At 43.9% G+C, this 22,993-nt stretch overlaps 2 protein-coding genes across 2 annotated transcripts in view; one reads left to right on the plus strand and one right to left on the minus strand.

Moving 5' to 3' along the window:
* ADAM10 (ADAM metallopeptidase domain 10) overlaps window positions 1–6,644 on the plus strand; it is a 57,821-nt gene extending 51,177 nt beyond the window's left edge. Inside the window, exons 14-16 of the mRNA XM_060755693.2 lie at window positions 1,022–1,242; window positions 2,135–2,261; window positions 3,225–6,644. Of these exons, the coding sequence (XP_060611676.2) occupies window positions 1,022–1,242; window positions 2,135–2,261; window positions 3,225–3,319 (443 nt within the window). The 3' untranslated portion in view covers window positions 3,320–6,644. The remainder of the gene's footprint in view (window positions 1–1,021; window positions 1,243–2,134; window positions 2,262–3,224) is intronic.
* A 5,153-nt stretch (window positions 6,645–11,797) lies between these two features.
* The window catches only part of LIPC (lipase C, hepatic type), a 28,282-nt gene continuing 17,086 nt past the window's right edge, over window positions 11,798–22,993 (minus strand). Inside the window, exons 7-9 of the mRNA XM_060755692.2 lie at window positions 17,356–17,476; window positions 14,509–14,727; window positions 11,798–12,060 (exon numbers count right to left, since the gene is read on the minus strand). Of these exons, the coding sequence (XP_060611675.2) occupies window positions 11,961–12,060; window positions 14,509–14,727; window positions 17,356–17,476 (440 nt within the window). The 3' untranslated portion in view covers window positions 11,798–11,960. The remainder of the gene's footprint in view (window positions 12,061–14,508; window positions 14,728–17,355; window positions 17,477–22,993) is intronic.

Genomic DNA, 22,993 nt, shown 5'->3' on the forward strand with positions numbered 1-22,993 from the left:
TATACAGTATTGCCTTTCTCCCCATGGGAACACACAGCAGCTATATTATTATTGTTATTGTTGTTATTATTATTATTATTATTATTAAAATATTTTTACTTGCATAACCATGCCTTTCTTCCTATGGAAACTTAAGGCATCTTTATTATTATTATTATTATTATTATTATTATTATTATTATTATTCAAGAGCTTTAGGAATGTTAGGCTAGCTAACCACCAGGATGAAAGTATTTTCATAAAGGAATGCCCTTTAGCACAATTTGTTGTTATTGTCATTGGTTTTTTTAAAAAAATTCTTTATTAGTTTATGTAGTAAGGTAAAACAGGTAGGGAAAAAAGAAGAAGAGAGAAAAGAAAAAAAGGAGGGATTACAAAAAAGTGTGGGAACAAATGTCTCAAAGGAAAGTAGGAGAGTGTTCTCTCTGTTCTTGTACATTTTTCCCAGTTTTACCGGTGTTATATACCACCTATGGATAATTTTCATTGTTGTTAGGCTGTTAGTAGGCCCGTAGCCAGGATTTTGATTCAGGGGGAGCTGAGTTTGATTCCGGGGGGGGGGGGGGGCTGAGTCTGAGTGAAAGAGGGTCTAGCCTAGCAAACCTTTTGTATCGTTACCCCAATGCCACCATGCATATGGGATATATTGAGCATGGTGATCAGATCATGATATGGATAAACATAACAGTTTAAATAATGTACCAGTAAGGCCTTCTCGTGGACCACCATGAGAATTTGGGGGGGGGGGCTGAAGCCCCCCAAACCCCTCCCCGGCTACATGCCTGGCTGTTAGGAACTGTGGAAGTTCAAGTCCAAAACAACTGGAGGGAGGGCTCAAGTTGGCCCTGTCCTGATCTAACAGGAATTTTCTTTCCCGGGATTTGAACCCATGCTCCATTGAGTCCCAGTCTCCAGGGCAACAGAAAGAAAACCTTGCTACCTCTTCCTTTGGACAGCCTTTCCAAATTTTAAACATTGTGAACCTTTTGTCTTCTTGCTTTCCTTCCTGTGATGCGCGCAGTGCGGCCAGAGACGTGCGCCAGCACCGGTTCGGACGTGTGGAAAGAGTTCTTCCAGCACAAAACCATCACGCTGCAGCCGGGGTCGCCGTGCAACGACTTCAAGGGCTACTGCGACGTCTTCATGCGCTGCCGCCTGGTAGATGCCGACGGGCCCCTGGCCAGACTCAAGAAGGCCATCTTCAACCCCGAGCTCTACGAGAACATTGCAGAGTGGATCGTGGTATGTCTCTGGGGTTGATATACAGGCCGGGGTGCCTGAGTTACAAACATTGGACTTGCAAAGCACTCCCAGGTTTATTAAGTGGAAAAATCAGTAAAGAAGATATAGAAATTTGTCAGTAAAGTTTTGTAGCTGCAAGATTAATAATACCAAAATCATGGAAGGGGGAAAAAGAGCTATTCATAAAGGACTGGAGAGGAAAATGATTAGACGCTATCCAAATGACCAAGCTGCCCAATGGCATTAGAGGAGGAAATAATGAGGACTTTGTTAGGAAATGGAGGCTTGCCTTTGACTATCTATAGACAAAGGTAGGCTTTAAAATAGCAGCAAAGGGAGGTTATTGATATAAAGATAAGGGTAGATTGTAATGAGTTCTTAGTTTCACATTGAGTGGTGTGGGGAGTCATGAGTGGTGGGGTGGGTGAGTACGGAAGGGAGATGCATTTATATTTTGCGTTTTTGATGTGTTTCCTTTATATTCTTTTACATTCCATATATCACTTTTACACAATAAAAATTCTTTTAAAAATTAGAAAAAGAAAAAAAGAACAGCGGGGTTGAAACAACAGAACGGGGCATAACAACGACATCCAGTTAGGGCCACACAATTCAACAGGAGTAACATTTTCAAACCAGGGATAGAGAATTTTCATATTTGGTTACACAAGTGTAATAAATCTGCATTGGCAAGAGGCTGATTTTCCTTTGTAGGAAGCTCAACGGAAACATGTTCTGCCCATTGTGGCTAACAGATTTGTGTAAACGTTTCTGGTGACCCTTCCGTTGAGTGAAGGGGGCCCCGTTTGGGAAGGAAGGAAGGCCTGTGCCTCAAGAGTGTTTTGGTTTCATTTGACGGCTTGTGGGTGCCTTGTGTCCCCTCTGCTTCCAGGCACACTGGTGGGCTGTCCTGCTGATGGGCATCGCCCTGATCATGCTGATGGCCGGCTTCATCAAGATCTGCAGCGTCCACACCCCCAGCAGCAACCCCAAGCTGCCGCCGCCCAAACCACTCCCAGGTCTGTGTGTGTGTATGTGTATGTGTATGTATATGTGTGTGTGGGAAAATTAGATATTAAAAGTATTTGCTGGGGGGAATTGGTGGGTAAGGGGCTCTCTCACCTAGCTCTCCACTGACTGTGTCTCCCTTTTCCCCTTAATGTGTATATTTTAATATGTTCTTTTTTGGGTGGGTGTATTTTAACTATGTTGTAAGGAGAGGTGGATAAATAATAATAATAATAATAATTCTGGAATGTTTACTGAAAAGCTCTATGTGTGTGTGTATACACATATGGTATTATTATTATTATTATTATTATTATGTTTTATCACTTTGTTTTAACTATGTTGTGGCTCTCCTCGAGCTGTAAGGAGAGGCGGGTAATAAAAATCACTATTATTATCATTATTTTTACTGACACAAAAGCACAATATGTCACAGCAAACGAGATCTCTATGCTGGATTTCGTATCACGAAATCACAAGTTGAACACTTCCCAAGCGTCTAGGACAAAGAGAGAAAACTATTATTATTATTATTATTATTATTATTATTATTATGTTTTATTTCTTTATGTTAACTATGTTGTGTCCCTCCTTGAACCATAAAGAGACGGGATAATAATAATAATAATAATAATAATAATAATGTTTTATCTCTTTTTTTTTAACTATGTTGTATCTCCACCTTGAGCTGTAAGGAGAAATGGGTAATTTGTTGTTGTTGTTGTTGTTGTTGTTGTTATTATTTTATCCCTTCGCTTTTACTATATTATGTCCTCACCTCAAGCCGTAAGGAGAGGTGGGTAATAATAATAATAATGGTAATAATAATAATGTTTTCTCTTTTTGTTTTAACTATGTTATGCCCCACCTTGAGCCACACAGATAGGGGGTCAATACGTTATTATTATTGTTGTTGTTGTTGTTGTTATGATTCCTGTGATGACAACGGTGTGTTGTTGCTGTTTGCGCTGCAGGCACCTTGAAGCGGAGGAGGCCCCCTCCGGCGGCTCAGCCCCCTCCCCGCCAGCGGCCCCGGGAGAGCTACCAGATGGGGCACATGCGGCGCTAAGTGAGGAGGATCGGGGTGGCGTTCTGTTCCGTATTTTTTCTTTCTTAATTTTTTTGCCTTGGTTCTTCCTAGTGCCTACAGTGGGAAAATTTCGCTCCAAAGAGAATCCGATGCTAAGCCATCGTGGTGATAGTCCCTGGTCTCACTTTTCAAAACCACAAAGGAGGAGGGAAGTCAAGGCCCTCGACCCGGCGGAGAGCGTCGGAAACAAGGTCCGATTGCAAGGCTTTCCTTTTGGACCGGATCGGTGGTTTCCGCCCCTTGCTCCCTTCCTCCTTCAACTCTTCTTCTTCGTGGTTGCCTTTTCTCCTCCTCCCTCCTCCACTTGCAGGCAAAATGCGGATAAAAAGTTTCTATTTTTCAACAACTCTCAAAAGGTTAGGAAGCGGGACCCGCCTCCGTGTTGGAGACATGACCGGTTTTGGGCCAATGTACATAACGGGGGACCGGGGGGGGGGGGGAATATTGGTAATATGCAGAGCATTGTTCTTTCTAATGTACCTTCTTTCTTTTTCTGTGTGCAATTGTTAAAAACACAAAAGGAGAGGGGAGAAAATAGAGGATTGCAATATGGATGTTTTTTTTTTCTTTTGTACAATAAGCCTTTGAGGATGAAGAAATCTCACTGCTTCAATTGACCTACTCAGGATATAAAAACAGAGGTTGAGGGTGGTGTCCAGCATTTGGATCATTGTGAATCACACCCAGCCCTTTCCCTTTTTTATTTCAAAAGCAAACAAAATGTGACCTGTGTTGTTCTTCTTCTTATTATTCTTGCTGATACACGCTTCTGGATGCAAGGACCCTTCCCTTCGGATCAAAAGGCTTTTCCGCCTCATTTCATGCCTTGGAAAACAGCGGAAATGCCAGAATCGCCTCTCTTTTCCCTGTTCCATGCATCTACCTTTTCTTTTTAAACCAGGAGGGTTTTTTAACGAGAGGAAGACGAATTCCCTTTCGTCTTTGGCCTGCCATTCTCTTCTATGACCAACAATATTGATATATTTTTCTGTTAGAAAGATAAGCCTGTGTTTCTATTTTTCTCAGAAGGTTGTGGCCAACTTGCTTTTTTCAGTGACACTCTGGATAAATCTTAATGTTCCGCGGTCATTCGGGCACATCGGGGAGAGAGGTGGAAAGCTCTGTGTGTGTGTCTTCTTCTGCTTTAATTTAATATGTGACTTCCAAGTAATATGTTTTTTGGCTTATTTTCAGCATGATAACTGTGTGTGCTTTTTTTGTTTTGTAAGGATAACCACTAAAAATCAAAAAGTTGCGTTATTTGCAAACGGCCCTTAAACGAAAGAGAAGTGAGGGCCGCAGCATCATTTGCAAATGGCCTTTACATAAAAAGAGGTGAGGCCCACTGCATTATTTGCAAATGGGTCTTCGATAAAAGAGAGAAGTAAGGACCACTGGATTATTTGCAAATGGGCCTTAATATAAGAGAGAAATCAGGACCGCTGCATTATATGCAAATGGCCCTTTGATAAAAGAGAGAAGTAAGTAAGGACTCAGTTCTTGTGGGTTTTTTCGGGCTATATGGCCATGTTCTAGAGGCATTTCTCCTGACGTTTCGCCTGCATCTATGGCAAGCATCCTCAGAGGTAGTGAGGTCTGTTGGAAGTAGGGAAATGGGTTTATATATCTGTGGAATGACCAGGGTGAGACAAAGGGCTTTTGTAAGTTGGGCTAGGTGTGAATCTTTCAACTGACACCTAGCCCAACTTACAAAAGCCCTTTGTCTCACCCTGGTCATTCCACAGATATATAAACCCCTTTTTCCCCAGCTCCAGCAGACCTCACTACCTCTGAGGATGCTTGCCATAGATGCAGGCGAAACGTCAGGAGAAAATGCCTCTAGAACATGGCCATATAGCCCGAAAAAACCCACAAGAACTGAGTGATTCCGGCCATGAAAGCCTTCGACAATACATTAAGTAAGGACTGCTGCGATATTTGCAAATGGCTTTTACATAAAAGTGATAAGAACCGCTGCATTGTATTGTCGAAGGCTTTCATGGCCGGAATCACTCAGTTCTTGTGGGTTTTTTTCGGGCTGTATGGCCATGTTCTAGAGGCATTTCTCCTGACGTTTCGCCTGCATCTATGGCAAGCTTCCTCAGAGGGTGACCTCACCCTCTGAGGAAGCTTGCCATAGATGCAGGCGAAACGTCAGGAGAAATGCCTCTAGAACATGGCCATATAGCCCGAAAAAACCCACAAGAACTGAACCGCTGCATTATTTGCAAATAGGCCTTAGATAAAAGAGTGGTGAGGACCGCTGCATTATTTGCAAATGGCTTTTCCACAAAAAGAGAAGCAAAGAGCACTGCGTTGTTTGCAAATGAAACAGAGAGGCCGGGAAGCTCAAACAGCACAAGATACACCCCAAAACGTTTATTACAAGTGTATATAACTGGCATTTTTTAAAAATAGATGGGATAGCGGGAGACCTAGCTAGTGCGCTTAACTGCTATGCAGGAAACGGGAGAGGGCATTGTTGGGGCCTTGCCATATTATTATTAGACAGCAAATAACGAAGAGACCTTGGGGCTTCACTAAAGAATTCAGATTTCTTCAAGAGTTTAGCCAGGGCAGTTTCCCCTTTTATGGTTTTTCTATTATTGTTTTGGAGAGGGGTTATTTCCTTTCCCTCCTGTTTTCCAAGAGTCTTAAGGTTTACACACGCATTCTCTTAAAAGCAAAGCCAGCGAGGCCAAAAAAAAAAGAAAAAAAGAAATTGTTTTAAACAAAACAAGAATATGAAAACGGGAATCTCTTTCCTTGTAAAACTTGTACAGTGACGGACTTTTTTCCACAATGAAAACAGCGCAGCTTTTTTTGTACCGGGTTTCGAGGCGGCTTTTGTACACGGACCGGCCCTCCCTCCCTTCCAGACTCATGGACTCTATACATACTTCTTCTGAAGGATCTGAACCGGTCAGAGAAACGCCAATCGTTTGCTTTCAAGCCCTTTAAAAGACACATTTTGGGGATCTCTTTCTTATGTTCCTCCTTTCAAGCTGCGCAGAGATTTGCATTTCTAAAACAGTGGCTTTTATTATTGCAACAAAAAACAAAGCAGTCAATCTTGGGACAGATGTAAATTCCTTGCTTGTCATGTTATTATCCTGTGGCGAAAAGGTTCTGACTACCCTGTTTTTTATTATTATGGTTATGATTATGATTAATTATGATGATTACTTGAGGGAGGGGATGTCCTCGGTTTAATGTTTTTTTTTTTTCTGCAAAGAGGAAAACAAAACAAAAAAAGTGCACTGAACTCTCCACTACAAACAAGTCAAGACGTGGTCAAACAAAAACAGGAAAATCAAGGCAAATGATTGCGATCTAATACTACTGTCAGTTTAATGTCCACTGTGTTTTATACAGTATCTCTTCTTCTTTTGTTTTGTTTTTTGGTTCACTTTGGAAAAATTTTTACTAAAAAAAGTTGCAAAAAAAATTAAAATAAATGAAAGTATTGTGCAAACAAATGTAAGGTTTTTTTGAAACTTGAAAATGCATTAATAAATAGATCTGATGAAAAAAAAAAAAACGAGCCGATGTCGATTTTTATTTCCTGAAAGTCTGACCCCCTTTTGCTATTTAAAAAACAGTTTTTCCTCTTCTGACTGTGGCCTCTTTTATGTATTTATGTAGGGATTTTCTATCATTTTGATTTCTTTGGCTGTGATCTGACGAATGACCTTCTGGCAAACAAACTAGTCAAATGTGGGCTAGGCAAAACTACGGTGAGGTGGATCTGTAATTGGTTAAATGGATGAACCCAGAGGGTGATTCTCCCTAATGCTGCTTCTTCATCCTGGAAGAGTGGCATCAGCAGGGTTCCGTCCTGGGCCTGGTCCTGTTCAGGATCTTTATTAATGACTTAGATGAAGGGCTGGAAGGCATGATCATCAAGTTTGCAGACGACACCAAATTGGGAGAGATGGGCCAAAACTAACAAAATGAAGTTCAACAGGGACAAATGCAAGATACTCCACTTTGGCAGAAAAAATGAAATGCAAAGATACAGAATGGGGGACAATGCCTGGCTCGAGAGCAGTACGTGTGAAAAAGATATTGGAGTCCTCGTGGACAACAAGTTAAACATGAGCCAACAATGTGATGTGGCGGCAAAAAAGCCAGTGGGATTTTGGCCTGCATCAATAGGAGCCTAGTGTCTAGATCTAGGGACATCATGCTCCCCATGCTCTATTCTGACTTGGTTAGACCACACCTGGAATATTGTGTCCAATTCTGGGCACCACAATTCAAGAGAGATATTGACTCTTAAGCTGGAATGTGTCCAGAGGAGGGCAACTAAAATGATCAAGGGTCTGGAGAACAAGCCCTGTGAAGAGCGGCTTAAGGAGCTGGGCATGTTTAGACTGGAGAAGGCTGAGAGGAGATATGATAGCCATATATAAATATGTGAGAGGAAGTCACAGGGAGGAGGGAGCAAGCTTGTTTTCCGCTTCCCTGGAGACTAGGACACGGAACAATGGCTTCAAACTACAAGAAAGGAGATTCTATCTGAACATGAGGAAGAATTTCCTGACTGTGAGAACCGTTCAGCAGTGGAACTCTCTGCCCCGGAGTGTGGTGGAGGCTCCTTCTTTGGAGGTTTTTAAACAGAGGCTAGATGGCCATCTGTCAGGGGTGATTTGAATACAATATTCCTCCTCCTTGGCAGAATGGGGTTGGACTGGATGGCCCATGAGGTCTCTTCCAACTCTATGATTCTATGAATGATAGGATTTTTATACTTTATAACAATGCATAGAACGCTCAGGGAGTGGCTTCGAAATGCATCACAAAACTACAAATTCCATACAATAGAACCATTACAGGTCCAGTGTCTAGCTGTACCTTCATGGTTTATTGGGAAGGAGCCGATGAACTTCTGTATACAGTGGTCCATAGTCCCAATCTCCGCATGTTCTCTTACTCTTATATGCAGATGATGCTGTGTTATTGTCCTTATCTAGTATTGGCCTTAAATGCTCAATTCATTGCTTTGCTGTGAAATAGCTAAACAGCTGGAAATTAGCTAAACAGTGGTCCATACTGACAGGATCCCTAGGCCCCTTCTATGCCCTGTGTCTTCCCTTCTGATGCATTTTAACCCACATAAATATCTCCTACAATGGGGTGCCTCTTAGAATAGGAGATGGATGGATAGACAGGTATGGATGATAGATGAGAGCAATGGATAGATAGATAGTAGAGTTGGTTGATCCAAGTCGTTTCTTAACTCGTAATGAAATCGTAAATAAATTACCTTTTGAAGCGATATCGACGCGTTTTGGCAACCCGGAAGTGTTTTTGCCATATCGAAGCCGCGTCCGCCATCTTCCTTACAACTTCCGCCAGTGAATCATACATGCTGGGGGCGTGGCCTTCAGGAACAGCTGTTCTTACCCACGCCCACCTCCTTCCTCTTTGCATTGGCAGCTTTGTGAGGTGGGCTTGGCTACCTTCCTGGGGACAAGTGGAGATGCGGAAGAGCTGGGCGTAGCCACGCCCACCTCGCAAAGCCCACCTCGCAAAGCTGCCGATGCAAAGAGGAAGGAGGTAGGGGTGGGTATGAATTATTTATTTATTATTTATTTGCTTTATTTCTATACCGCGTTTCTCAGCCTAATTAGGCGACTCAATGCGGTTTACACAATGTAAATTATCACAACAATAACAGTTTAAACACATCATATACAGTAACAAAATACACAATTATCAATTCATGATGCCTCGATCACAAAGCAAAATCCATTCTCATAATCCTTATGCCATTCCTATGTTGAATTTACCGTCATCCTATGTTCAATTGCGCTGATTAGCCAAACGCTTGCTCAAAGAGCCAGATTTTAACCTTCCGAAACGCCAGCAGCGAAGGGGCCTGTCTGATGTCTACGGGTAGGGCATTCCATAGCCGAGGGGCCACCACCGAGAAGGCCCTGTCCCTCGTCCCTGCCAGCCGCGCCTGCGACGCAGGCGGGACCGAGAGCAGGGCCTCCCCGGACGATCTTAACGTCCTCGTCGGTTCATAGGTGGAGATGCGTTCAGAGAGGTAAGCAGGGCCGGAACCGTTTAGGGCTTTATAGGCTAAAGCCAGCACCTTGAATTGTGCCCGGTAGCGGATTGGCAGCCAGTGGCAATATTGGCAGTATTACGTAAATACTCAATTCATTGCTTTGCTGTGAAATAGCTAAACAGCTGGAAATTAGCTAAACAGTGGTCCATACTGACAGGATCCCTAGGCCCCTTCTATGCCCTGTGTCTTCCCTTCTGATGCATTTTAACCCACATAAATATCTCTTACAATGGGGTGCCTCTTAGAATAGGAGACGGATGAATAGACAGACAGGTAGGGATGATAGATGAGAGCAATGAATAGATAGATAGTAGGTTTGGTTGATCCAAGTCGTAAGTTTCTTAACTCGTAATGAAATTGTAAATAAATTACCTTTTGAAGCGACATCGACACGTTTTGGCAATCCGGAAGTGTTTTTGCCATATCGAAGCTGCGTCCGCCATCTTCCTTACGACTTCCGCCAGTGAATCATAAATGCTGGGGGCGTGGCCTTCAGGAACAGCTGTTCTTACCCACGCCCACCTCCTTCCTCTTTGCATTGGCAGCTTTGCGAGGTGGGCTTGGCTACCTTCCTGGCGACAAGCGGCGATGCGGAAGAGCTGGGCGTAGCCACGCCCACCTCGCAAAGCCCACCTCGCAAAGCTGCCGATGCAAAGAGGAAGGAGGTAGGGGTGGGTATGAATTATTTATTTATTATTTATTTGCTTTATTTCTATACCGCGTTTCTCAGCCTAATTAGGCAACTCAATGCGGTTTACACAATGTAAATTATCACAACAATAACAGTTAAAACACATCATATACAGTAACAAAATACACAATTATTATCAATTCATGATGCCTCGATCACAAAGCAAAATCCATTCTCATAATCCTTATGCCATTCCTATGTTGAATTTACCGTCATCCTATGTTCAATTGCGCTGATTAGCCAAACGCTTGCTCAAAGAGCCAGATTTTAACCTTCTTCCGAAACGCCAGCAGCGAAGGGGCCTGTCTGATGTCAATGGGTAGGGCATTCCATAGCCGAGGGGCCACCACCGAGAAGGCCCTGTCTCTCATCCCCGCCAACCGTGCCTGTGACGCAGGTGGGACCGAGAGCAGGGCCTCCCCGGAAGATCTTAGTGTCCGCGTCGGTTCATAGGTGGAGATGCGTTCGGAGAGGTAAGTGGGGCCGGAACCGTTTAGGGCTTTGTAGGCTAACGCCAGCACCTTGAATTGTGCCCGGTAGCAAATTGGCAGCCAGTGGAGCTGGCTCAACAGAGGAGTGGTATGCTCCCTGAGTGCCGCTCCTGTTAGCAACCTGGCTGCCGAGTGCTGGACCATCTGAAGCTTCCGGGCAATCTTCAAGGGCAGCCCCACGTAAAGCGCGTTGCAGTAATCTATGCGGGATGTTACCAGAGCGTGGACTACCGTGGCCAAGTCAGACTTCCCGAGGTACGGGCGCAGCTGGCGCACGAGCCGGAGCTGTGCAAATGCTCCCCTGGCCACCGCCGAGACCTGGGGCTCCAGGCTCAGCGATGAACAGCTGTTTCCTGAAGGCCACGCCCCCAGCGACGTCCAAGGAGAGCTGTGCTTGGCCACCCCCACCTCCTTCCTCTTTGCATTGGCGGCTTTGCGAGGTGGGCGCTTGTTGCCAGGTAAGTAGCCACGCCCACCTCGCAAAGCCCACCTCGCAAAGCCGCCGATGGAAAGAGGAAGGAGGTGGGGGTGGGTAAGAACAGCTGTTCCTGAAGGCCACACCCCCAGCAACCTCCAAGGAGAGCTGTGCTTGGCCGTGCCTACCTCTCCCTTCTGCATGGAAGCTCGCCCCAAAGGAAGGAAGGGAAACTACGAGATTTTAATGGTTCTGGAGGGAGGGAGGGGCACCTTCCATTAACGAAACCAAGGAAGCGATTCGTATTTCCTGGTATTTCCGATCTTTTTTTCAAGAAAATTTCGGAAATAATTTCAAAATCGAACCGCCAGCGCCCCCTATATACAAAATGAGTTTAGAACCATTTTTTTCTTGATCAACCAAGACTATAGGAATGATAGATAGTTAAAATGATAGACTAATAAATATGGATAGAAAGAGTAATAGATATAAATGATAGAGGTGATTGATGAAAATGCTAATCAGTAGATATGGATGAGAAAGGAACTAATAGATGTGAATGATAGAGATAATAGATGAAAATGATAGATGTAGATATGGATGAGAGAGACTAATAGACTGATGGATATGGACGATAGATGAAAATGATAGACTAATAGATATGGATGAGAGAGACTAATAGTCTGATAGATATGGATGATAGATAGATAGATGCTTGGTTGGCATGACTCATGATCTATGGCCTATTAAGAACAGAACACATTTGGGCCAACTCAATCCCTCTTTGTAAGTTGCTTTATTCATCCTTTATTTCTCCTGAATCAGACTTCTCTTGGATATACATGTATGTTTGGATTTCTATACTGTTCCCAGGTCAGCTCATGGAAAGAAAGAAAAGCCATTAGAGGAAAAGACGAAGGCTTGGAAGGGTCTCAGATTCTGTGTTATCTCTGTGCCTTGCGTAGCTGTTCACACCGGACAAACATTTTCTCCTGGCCGGGATACAGACGCAAATCGTCCACCGTTTGGGAACAGAAGGTCATCCTGGAAGCAGAAGGAAGAGGGGATATATATATGGAACAATGTGCTCAGTGAAAAGACAAAATACCTCTGAGGATGCTTGCCATAGATGCAGGCGAAATGTCAGGAGTAAATGCCTCTAGAACATGGCCATATAGCCCGAAAAAACCTACAACAACCCTATAAAATATTATTAATAAATTACATAAAAGAAATATATACTGATGAAATCTTGGCCGTTTTGGGCTATGTAAAATTCACATAGGATAATTTTTCTATGCAAAATTTACCTAGGATTGTTATGCATAGAAAACTACAATATTTTCGGCAAACAAAGGGGTGTTTTCTGCCAGCGCACACACAAAAAACTTTTTCTGCCCAAATATTTGTAGAATCTTTTTTTTGCACACAAAAAATATTCTGCACAAATATTTGTAGAATATGTTTCTGTACACAAAGGTTTTTTGTGCACACAAAAATGTATTTTCTGCACAATTTTTTGTAAAATATTTTTTTGCATCCAAAAAGGCTTTCTTGCACACACAAAAATATTTTCTGCACAAACTTTGCAGAACAATTTTCTGCACACAAATGGCTTTTTTGATACATGAAAAATTAATGTATTGTCGAAGGCTTTCATGGCCGGAATCACTAGGTTGTTGTAGGTTTTTTCGGGCTATATGGCCATGGTCTAGAGCAGTGGTTCTCAACCTGGGATCCCCAGATGTTTTTGGCCTACAACTACCAGAAATCCTAACAGCTGATAAACTGGTTGAGATTTCTGGGAGTTGTAGGCCAAAAACATCTGGGGACCCCAGGTTGAGAACCACTGGTCTAGAAGCATTTTCTCCTGACCTTTCACCTGCATCTATGGCAAGCATCCTCAGAGGTAGTGAGGTCTGTTGGAAGTAGGAAAATGGGTTTATATATCTGTGGAATGACCAGGGTGGGACAATGTATGTCTGCTGGAGCTAGGTGTGAATGTTTCAACTGACCACCTTGATTAGCATTTAATGGCTTGGAAGTGCCTGGGGGGAATCTTTTGTTGAGAGTTATTTGATATCCCTGATTGTTTACTCTCTGTTGTTTTGCTGTTGTAATTTTTGAGTTTTTTTTTAATACTGGTAGCTAGATTTTGTTCATTTTCATGGTTTTCTCCTTTCTGTTGAAATTGTCCACATGCTTGTGGATTTCAATGACTTCTCTGTGTAGTCTGACATGGTGGTTGTGAGAGTGGTCCAGCATTTCTATGTTCTCAAATAATATGCTGTGTCCAGGTTGGTTCATCAGGTGCTCTGCTATGGCTGACTTCTCTGGTTGAAGTAGTCTGCAGTGCCTTTCATGTTCCTTGATTCATGTTTGGGTAAGACTGCATTTGGTGGTCCCGTAACACGAATCAAGGAACAAAAGTCCTTTGTCCCACCCTGGTCATTTCACAGATATATAAACCCATTTTCCTACTTCCAACAGACCTCACTACCTCTGAGGATGCTTGCCATAGATGCAGGCGAAACGTCAGGAGAAAATGCCTCTAGAACATGGACATGTAGCCCCAAAAAACCTACAACAACCCAGTGATTCCGGCCATGAAAGCCTTCGACAATCACATAGGATAATTTTTCTATGGAAAATTTACCTAGGATTGTTTTGCATAGAAAACCACAATATTTTCTGCACACGAAGGGGTGTTTTCTACCAGCACACACTCAAAAATAATTTTCTGCATGCAAAGGACTTGCACAAAAATCTGTTTTTCTGCACAAATTTTTGTAGAATCTTTTTTTGCACACAAATGACTTTCTTGCACACAAAAATATTCTGCACAACTATTTGTAGAATACGTTTCTGCACGCAAAGGATTTTTGTGCACACACAATTTTATTTTCTGCACAAATTTTTGTAAAATAATTTTTTGCATCCAAAAGGCTTTCTTGCACACATAAGTATTTTCTGCACAAACTTTTGCAGAGCGATTTTCTGCACACAAATGACTTGCACACAAAAATATTCTGCACAAACATTTGTAGAATACATTTCTGCATGCAAAGGTTTTTTGGTGCAGACAAAAAATTATTTTCTGCACAATGTTTTTGTAAAATAATTTTCTGCATCCAAAAGGCTTTCTTGCACACACAAAAGTATTTTCTGCACAAACTTTTGCAGAACAATTTTCTCCACACAAATGGCTGTTTTGAGGCACAAAAATTTAATATTTTGCAGAAATCTTTGCAGAATAATTTTCTGCACACAATGGGCTTTTTTGCACAAAAGAAAATTCCTTGTGATTTTTTTTGGTTGAATAAGCCATAACTGCAATTATTGAAGACCTTTCTTGCAGCAAAATAGTTCTTTACTCATTGTTTACTTTGAGAAGAAAATGAATAAAGCCAGGCATCCCTAGGCTTCAGATGTAATTCAGTGCCCTGTTTGGGAAAGGGGTCCCTTTGGGGAGCGTTTCCATGTTGTTCTTACTTCTGTTGTGTCTCTCCTGCCTTGACCCGGATGGTCTTGACAATGAGTCCTGGCCGGCGGTCGCCTTTGCCCCAGGGGATGATGGTCTGGACAGTGTTCCAGATGTTCTCCCAGATGGCAATCCCTTCCCATTTCAGCTTGATCATCATCAGCTCCCCGAGATCAGACTCCAGTGGCACCAGGAACGTGTACGTCTTGTTCCCCGTGATGCCCTCGACTCTTAATGGAGAAAAGGGGAGAATGGGGACAAGACCCCCGGGTTCAAGTATGGCCACCAACAGATTACATACTCATTGAATTGCATGGTAGTCTCTCAGACATTGCAAGCGATTGAGGGAACAGCTAACTCAAAAACCAGTGGGTGAATTGACACCAAATTTAGACAGCATACACCTAACAACCCAATGTATGTCCTTCACTCAAAAATCTTTGATTTTGTCATTTGGGAGTTGTAGTTGCTGGGATTTATAGTTCACCTGCAATCAAAGAGCATTCTGACCTCCGCCAATGATGGAATTGAACCAAACTTGGCACACAGGACTCCCGTGACCAAAAGAAAACACTAGAAGGGTTTGGTGGGCATTGACCTTGAGTTTGGGAGTTGTAGTTCGCCTACATCCAGAGAGCACTGTGGACTCAAACAATGATGGATCTGGACCAAACTTGGCACAAATATTCCATATGCCCAAATATGAACACAGATGGAGTTTGGGGGAAATAGACCTTGACATTTGGGATTTGTAGTTACTGGGATTTATAGTTCACCTACAATCAAAGAACATTCTGAACCCCACAAATGACAGAGCACACTGTAACTCCCACCAACAACGGATCTGGCCCAAACTTGGCACACAGACCCCACGTGACCAATAGAACATACTGCAGGGGTTTGAGGTGGATGGACCCTGGATTCTGGGAGTTTTAGCTCACCAACATCCAGAGAGCATGCTGAATCCAGCCAGCAGTGGTTCTGGGCCACACTTGCCACACACACCCAAGATTGCATACTTGTAGGGTTTAGGGGCTTTGAACTTGAATTTTGGGAGTTGTAGTTCACCCACACTCAGAGAGCACTGTGAACCCAAACAACAGTGGATCAGGATCAAATTTGGTAAGCACATCCCAAAGGCTATCCAGCCCAACCTTAGAAGATAGCTACATAGATAAGATAGATAGATAGGCTAGAAGGCATGATCATCAAGTTTGCAGACGACACCAAATTGGGAGGGATAGCCAGTACTCCAGAGGACAGGAGCAGGATTCAAAACTATCTTGACAGATTAGAGAGACGATTGGCCAAAACTAACAAAATGAAGTTCAACAGTGACAAATGCAAGATACTCCACTTTGGTAGGAAGAACGAAATGCAAAGATACAGAATGGGGGAGGATGCCTGGCTCGAGAGCAGTGCGTGTGAAAAAGATCTTGGAGTCCTCGTGGACAACAAGTTAAACATGAACCAACAATGTGATGTGGCGGCAAAAAAAGCTAATGGGATTTTGGCCTACATCAATAAGAGCATAGTGTCTAGATCTAGAGAAAGTAGTGCTACCCCTCTATTCGGCCTTGGTTAGACCACACCTGGAATATTGTGTCCAATTCTGGGCACCACAATTCAAGAGAGATATTGACAAGCTGGAATGTGTCCAGAGGAGGTCGACTAAAATAATCAATGGTCTGGAGAACAAGCCCTATGAGGAGTGGCTTAAAGAGCTGGGCATGTTTAGCCTGAAGAAGAGAAGGCCGAGAGGAGATATGATAGCTATGTATAAATATGTGAGAGGAAGTCACAGGGAGGAGGGAGCAAGCTTGTTTTCTGCTTCCCTAGAGACTAGGACGCAATGGAACAATGGCTTCAAACTGCAAGAGAGGAGATTTCATCTGAACATGAGGAAGAACTTCCTGACTGTGAGAGCCGTTCAGCAGTGGAACTCTCTGCACCAGAGTGTGGTGGAGGCTCCTTCTTTGGAAACTTTTAAACAGAGGCTGGATGGCCATCTGTCAGGGGTGATTTGAATGCAATATTCCTGCTTCTTGGCAGAACGGGGTTGGACTGGATGGCCCAGGAGGTCTCTTCCAACTCTTTGATTCTATGATTCTATAGATAGAATCCTAGAGGTGGAAGGGACTCCAAAGGCCATCAAGTCTATTAGAAGATAGATAAAAAAAGGTAAAGGTTGTCCCCTGACATTAAGTCCAGTCATGTCTGACTCTGGGGTGTGGTGCTCATCTCCATTTCTAAGCCGAAGAGCCAGCGTTGTCCGTAGACACCTCCAAGGTCATGTGGCCGGCATGACTGCATGGAGCGCCATTACCTTCCCGCCGGAGTGGTACCTATTGATCTACTCACATTTGCATGTTTTCGAACTGCTAGGTTGGTAGAAGCTAGGGCTGACAGCGGAAGCTCACACCGCTCCCCAGAATTGAACCTGCGACCTTTTGATCAACAGGCTCAGCAGCTCAGTGCTTTAACCCAGATAGAAGGATATAATCCTAAAGCTGAAAAGGACCCCCAAAAGCCATCCAGCCCAGCCCCCTTCTTTCTGCCATGCAGTAAAAGCACAAACAAAGCGCTCCTGACATATATCCACCCAGCCTCTGCTTAAAAGTTTCCAAAGAAGGAGTTTCCAGCAGACTCCGAGGCAGAGGGTTCCACTGCTGAACAGCTCTTAAGAAGTTCTTCCTGATAATATTCAGGTGGAATCTCCTTTCTTGTCGTTTGAACCCAGTCTCCAGGGCCACAGAAAACAGGCCTGCTCCCTCTGACGGTGTCATAATGGCAATGATTTTCCCCACATTGTGTTAGGAAGGAACAAACCATGTCGGAAAAGAGTGTGAGGGTCTCACAGGGTGATGGAGATGTCTTCCACGTCTCCCCTGCTCCCCGTCAGAGAAATTGTGAACGTCGGGTCGATCTGCTTCGGACGGAACTCGTTCACGAAATGGATCTTGAACTGGTAGTGATAGACTACAGAAAAGAGACACACAGTCAACACATAGAGTTGTCCTACCTAGGAGACCCTCACATTCTGCACAAGAGGGGGAGAAAGAAAGTGGGACACAACAGGAAGGAAAGGTCTACCAACAAATAGAACACAATGTTTGTTCCTGAGTTGTCAGTATTATCCTTTGGTCAATCTCTGTTTTGTGTATTTTCACATGTATTTTCTAGAGATATGTTTTGGTGTGTAACTTTGATAGAGGGACATTATAATATGTGTATTTGTGATGTTTTTGCTGTGCTTATGTGTTTTAATGCTTCTGTAACCCACCTTGGGTCACAAGGAGAGGCAGGTAAGGAATGAAATTGTTGTTGTTGTTGTTGTTGTTGTTGTTGTTGTTAGATGATGATGATGATAATTATAAAAATCATCATTGCCATTATCATTATCCCACTTTCCTCTCTAAACCAATGGTTCTCAACCTTCCTGATGCCGCAACCCCTTAACACAGTTCCTTATGTTGTGGTGACCCCCAACCATAACATTATTAGGTTCTTGTGGGTTTTTTCGGGCGATAGGGCCATGTTCTAGAGGCATTTCTCCTGACGTTTCGCCTGCATCTATGGCAAGCATCCTCAATACCTCTGAGGATGCTTGCCATAGATGCAGGCGAAACGTCAGGAGAAATGCCTCTAGAACATGGCCCTATCGCCCGAAAAAACCCACAAGAACCTAGTGATTCCAGCCATGAAAGCCTTCGACAATACATAACATTATTTTCATTCCTACTTCAGAACTGTAATTTTGCTACTGTTATGAATCGTTCACTGGACCAAATTTGGCACAAATACCCAATACACATCATGAGGAGACAGCAAAGCCTAGAGAAGACAATTATGCTGGGGAAAGTGGAAGGCAAAAGGAAGAGGGGCCGACCAAGGGCAAGATGGATGGATGGCATCCTTGAAGCGACTGGACTGACCTTGAAGGAGTTGGGGGTGGTGACGGCTGACAGGGAGCTCTGGCGTGGGCTGGTCCATGAGGTCACGAAGAGTCGGAGATGACTGAACGAATGAACAACAACAACCCAATACACCCAAATTTGAATACTGGTGGCGTTGGGGGGTTGTTTTTGTCATTTGGGAGTTGTAGTTGCTGGGATTTATAGTATTATTTATTATTTATTTATTTATAACTTTTGTATACCAGTCTTCTCACCTCTGTTCAGGGACTCAGGCCGGTTTCCAACAATAATATCACAAGCAATCGTTTAAAAACATCACATTCCATAATACACTAACACATTAAAATACCAAAAATACAATCATATAATTACAATGGCCAAGTCGTCACAATAAAATCGTTGTTCATCACCATCCATCCATATAGCCACGAGTTATTGACTCACTCGTCAAATGCCAGTTTCCAGAGCCAGGTTTTCACCTGTTTTCTAAAAGTCAGGAGAGAAGGGGCAGTTCTAATCTCCAGTGGGAGGGAGTTCCAGAGCCGAGGGGCCACCACCGAGAAGGCCCTGTCACTCGTCCCCACCAGGCACGCTTGCGAGGCTATGGTACACCTGTAACTCTGAACTCCACCAATGATGAAACTGAACCAAATGAACCAAACTTAGCACAAAGAACTCCCATGACCCACAGAAATTACTGGAAGGGTTTGGTGGGCATTGACCTAGAGCTTTGGAATTGTAGTTCACCTACATCCAGAGAGAACTGTGGACTCAAATAATGATGGATCTGGACCAAACTCTACACGAATACTCAATATGCCCAAATATGATCACTGGTGGAGTTTGGGGAAAACAGAGCTTGACATTTGGGAGTTGTAGTTGCTGGGATTTATAGTTCACCTATGATTTATTTATTTATTTATTTAAAACACTTATATTCCGCCCTTCTCACCCCGAAGGGGACTCAGAGCGGAGCACAGCATATACACGGCAAACATTCAATGCCTGGGTACAATACATAAACATTAAAAACATTTATCTAAATATTAAAATACACAATTTAAAATAACACAATTTAAAACCGTCCTAGCCATCCGCATCAAATCCAATTGGCCCTGTCATCTTTCCCATTGCAGCTTCATTGCTCTGTCCCAAAAGCTTGGTCCCACAGTCAAGTTTTTACCATCCTTCTGAAGGACAGGAGGGAGGGGGCCAACCTGATCTCACCAGGAAGGGAGTTCCATAGCCGGGGAGCAATCACCGAGAAGGCCCTGTCCCTCGTCCCCACCAATCGCGCTTGTGACAATGGCGGGACGGAAAGCAGGGCCTCCCCGGAGGATCTTAATCTCCGCGATGGTACATAGAGGGAGATGCGTTTGGGCAGGTAATTTGGGTCGGGGCCGTTTAGGGCTTTATAGGCCAAAGCCAGCACTTTGAATTGTGCCCGGTAGCAAACTGGCAGCCAGTGGAGCTGGCGTAACATGGGAGTTGTATGCTCCCTGTATGCCACCTGGCTGCCTCTCGTTGAACTATTTGAAGCTTCCGAGCAGTCTTCAAAGGCAACCCCATGTAGAGTGCGTTGCAGTAGTCTATCCTAGATGTAACAAGAGCATGGACCACAATCAAATTGAATTCTGAACCAAATGAATGATAAAATTGGGCCAAACTTCCTACACAGAACCCCCATCAACAACAGAAAATACTGTGTTTTCTGATGGTCTTTGGCGACCCCTCTGACACCCCCTTGCGACCCCCCCAGGGGTCCTGACCCCCAGGTTGAGAAAGCCTGCTCTAAACTGAAACCCAAAGTGGCTCAAAACATTAAAAGCAATGCAACATGGTGAACTCCCCCCCCCTCCCCATTCATTTTCTGATGAATCGTTCTCTAAATTTCTGGTTTTAGTCCAAAATACAAACGAACGAGCCACGTGTAAGCATTTGGAATTTGTGCTCTTTTTGTTCTCGTGGCCTGGGGTTTTCCGCATGATTTTTTCTACCACTGCCGATCACTTGATGGAGCCTGAAATAATAACTGCAGTGTTCTTTCCCATCGACTGCCATCAAAGGCGGCTCTTCTTCGCTGTGTTTTTGACCTTTAGGAAAGTGAAAGAGGCGAAGTTGCAGCGAGAAGGTCAATGGAAGGAGGCCAAATGAGCGACTTCTGGTCCCATCGTTTTCATGGGTTTGACCCATTCGGGGCAGCGGGAAATAGCCCTGATCTAAATCTCAGTAAGAACCCATTGAATTGGAACCAGCATTTTGGTGAAGCCCATCAGTCCAATAAGTTTGCTCTACTTCAGTGATTTCCAACCTACTTAATGCCGCAACCCCTTAATACAGTTCCTCATTTTGTTGAGACCCTGACCATAACATTATTTTCATCACTACTTCATAACTGTAATTTTGCTACTGCTATGAATCGTAAAGTAAATTGTATTTTTATTCACTGGACCAAATTTGGCACAAATACCCGATACGTCCATATGGTGTGGTTGGGTGTGGGGCGTAGGTGATTTGGTCCTTTGGAAGTTGTAGTTGCTGGGATTTATAGTTAATCTCCAATAAAAGAGCATTCTGTACTCCACCAATAATGGAATTGAACCAAACTTGGCACACAGAACTCCCATGACCAACAGAAAATACTGGAAGGTTTTGATGGATTTTGACCTTGAGTTTTGGAGTTGTAGTTCACCTACATCCATGCAGAGGGCCAGAGAAGCAGATGGCGGAAACAGAAGAACGGCCTGCCTCAGGGGAGTGTGCTCGCTCCATCCATGTTCAACATCTACACAAATGACCAACTACTGCCAGAAGGGACAGAGAGCTTCATCTATGCTGATGATTATGCCATCACTGCTCAAGCAGGGAGCTTTGAGATGGTTGAACAGAAGCTCCCCAAAGCACTAGGTGCTCTTACTGCCTATTACAGGGAAAACCAACTGATCCCTAATCCATCTAAAACACAGACATGTGCCTTTCACCTTAAGAACAGACAAACATCCTGAGCTCTGAGGATTATCTGGGAAGGAATCCCACTGGAGCACTCCAGCACACCCAAATACCTGGGAGTCATTCTGGACCATGCTCTGACCTACAAGAAGCACTGCCTGAATATCAAGCAAAACGTGGGCTCTAGAAACAATATCATACGAAAGCTGACTGGCACAACCTGGGGATCACAACCAGATACAGTGAAGACATCCACCCTTGCGCTATGCTACTCTGCTGCTGAGTACGCATGCCCAGTGTGGAACACATCTCATCACACTAAAACAGTGGATGTGGCTCTTAATGAGACATCACGGGGTGCCTGCGCCCTACACCACTGGAGAAATTACACTGCTTAGCCGGTATTGCACCACCTGACATCCGTCGAGAAGTAGCAGCCAATAGTGAAAGGTCCAAGACAGAGACATCTCCAGCTCACCCCTTGTTTGGATATCAGCCAGCACGTCAACGACTTAAATGAAGAAATAGTTTTCTTAGATCTACAGAGACACTCGCTGGAACACCTCAGCAAGCGAGAGTTCAAAAGTGGCAGGCTCAAACCCAGCACCTCAATCTGCGAGTGATACCAGATGAGAGACTCCCTCCTGGGCACACAGAAGACTGGGCTACTTGGAAGGCGTTGAACACCATGAGATGCAGAGCCAACCTTAAGAAATGGGGCCACAAAGTGGAATCCACGACATGCGAGTGCGGAGAAGAGCAAACCACTGACCACCTGCTGCAATGCACCCTGAGCTCTGCCACATGCACAAGGGAGGACCTCCTTACGGCAACACCAGAGGCACTCCAAGTGGCCAGTTACTGGTCAAAGGACATTTAATCAGCTACCAAGTTTGCAAAAATTGTGTGTTTTTTTATCTGTTTGTTTGTTTTGCTCTGTTGGAAATGTAATACAATGTTCTGGTTGCGGATGACATGATAAATAAATCCATGCAGAGAGCATAGTGGACTCAAACAATGATGGATCTGGACCAAACTTGGCATGAATACTCAATATGCCCAAATATGAACACTGGTGGAGTTTGGGGAAATTGGACCTTGACATTTGGGAATTGTAGCTGCTGGGATTTATAGTTCACCAACAATCAAAGAGAAAAGAGCAAATCACCAGGATTGTGGCGCAGCTGGCTGAGTGTCAGCTGCATTAAGATCACTCTGACCAAAAGGTCATGAGTTCGAAGCCAGCCCAGGTTGGAGTGGGTTTCCAACCATTGTGTAGCCTGTTGTCGACCTTTGCAACCCGAAAGACAGTTGCATCTGTCAAGTAGGAAAATAAGGTACCACCTTCAAGTGTGGGGAGGCTAAATTAACTGATTTATGAGGCCATAAAGAAGACTCCAGCAAAGCAGTCCAGCGGGGAAGCATGCGGGGAATGCGGAACTGCTTCATCAGCATCACAGATGGAGGATGAAAGCAACAGCTCCCCGGCGGCCAGAAAAAGTTAAATAGCCTCTGTGTATGTCTGTATATGTTGTAAGTCAAAATTGGCATTGAATGTTTGCCACATATGTGTATACTGTAATCCGCCCTGAGTCTCCTGCAGGGTGAGAAGAATATAAAAGCTGTAAAT

The sequence above is a fragment of the Anolis sagrei genome, chromosome 9 (assembly GCF_037176765.1).
Source record: "Anolis sagrei isolate rAnoSag1 chromosome 9, rAnoSag1.mat, whole genome shotgun sequence".
Classification (NCBI taxonomy): domain Eukaryota; kingdom Metazoa; phylum Chordata; class Lepidosauria; order Squamata; family Dactyloidae; genus Anolis; species Anolis sagrei.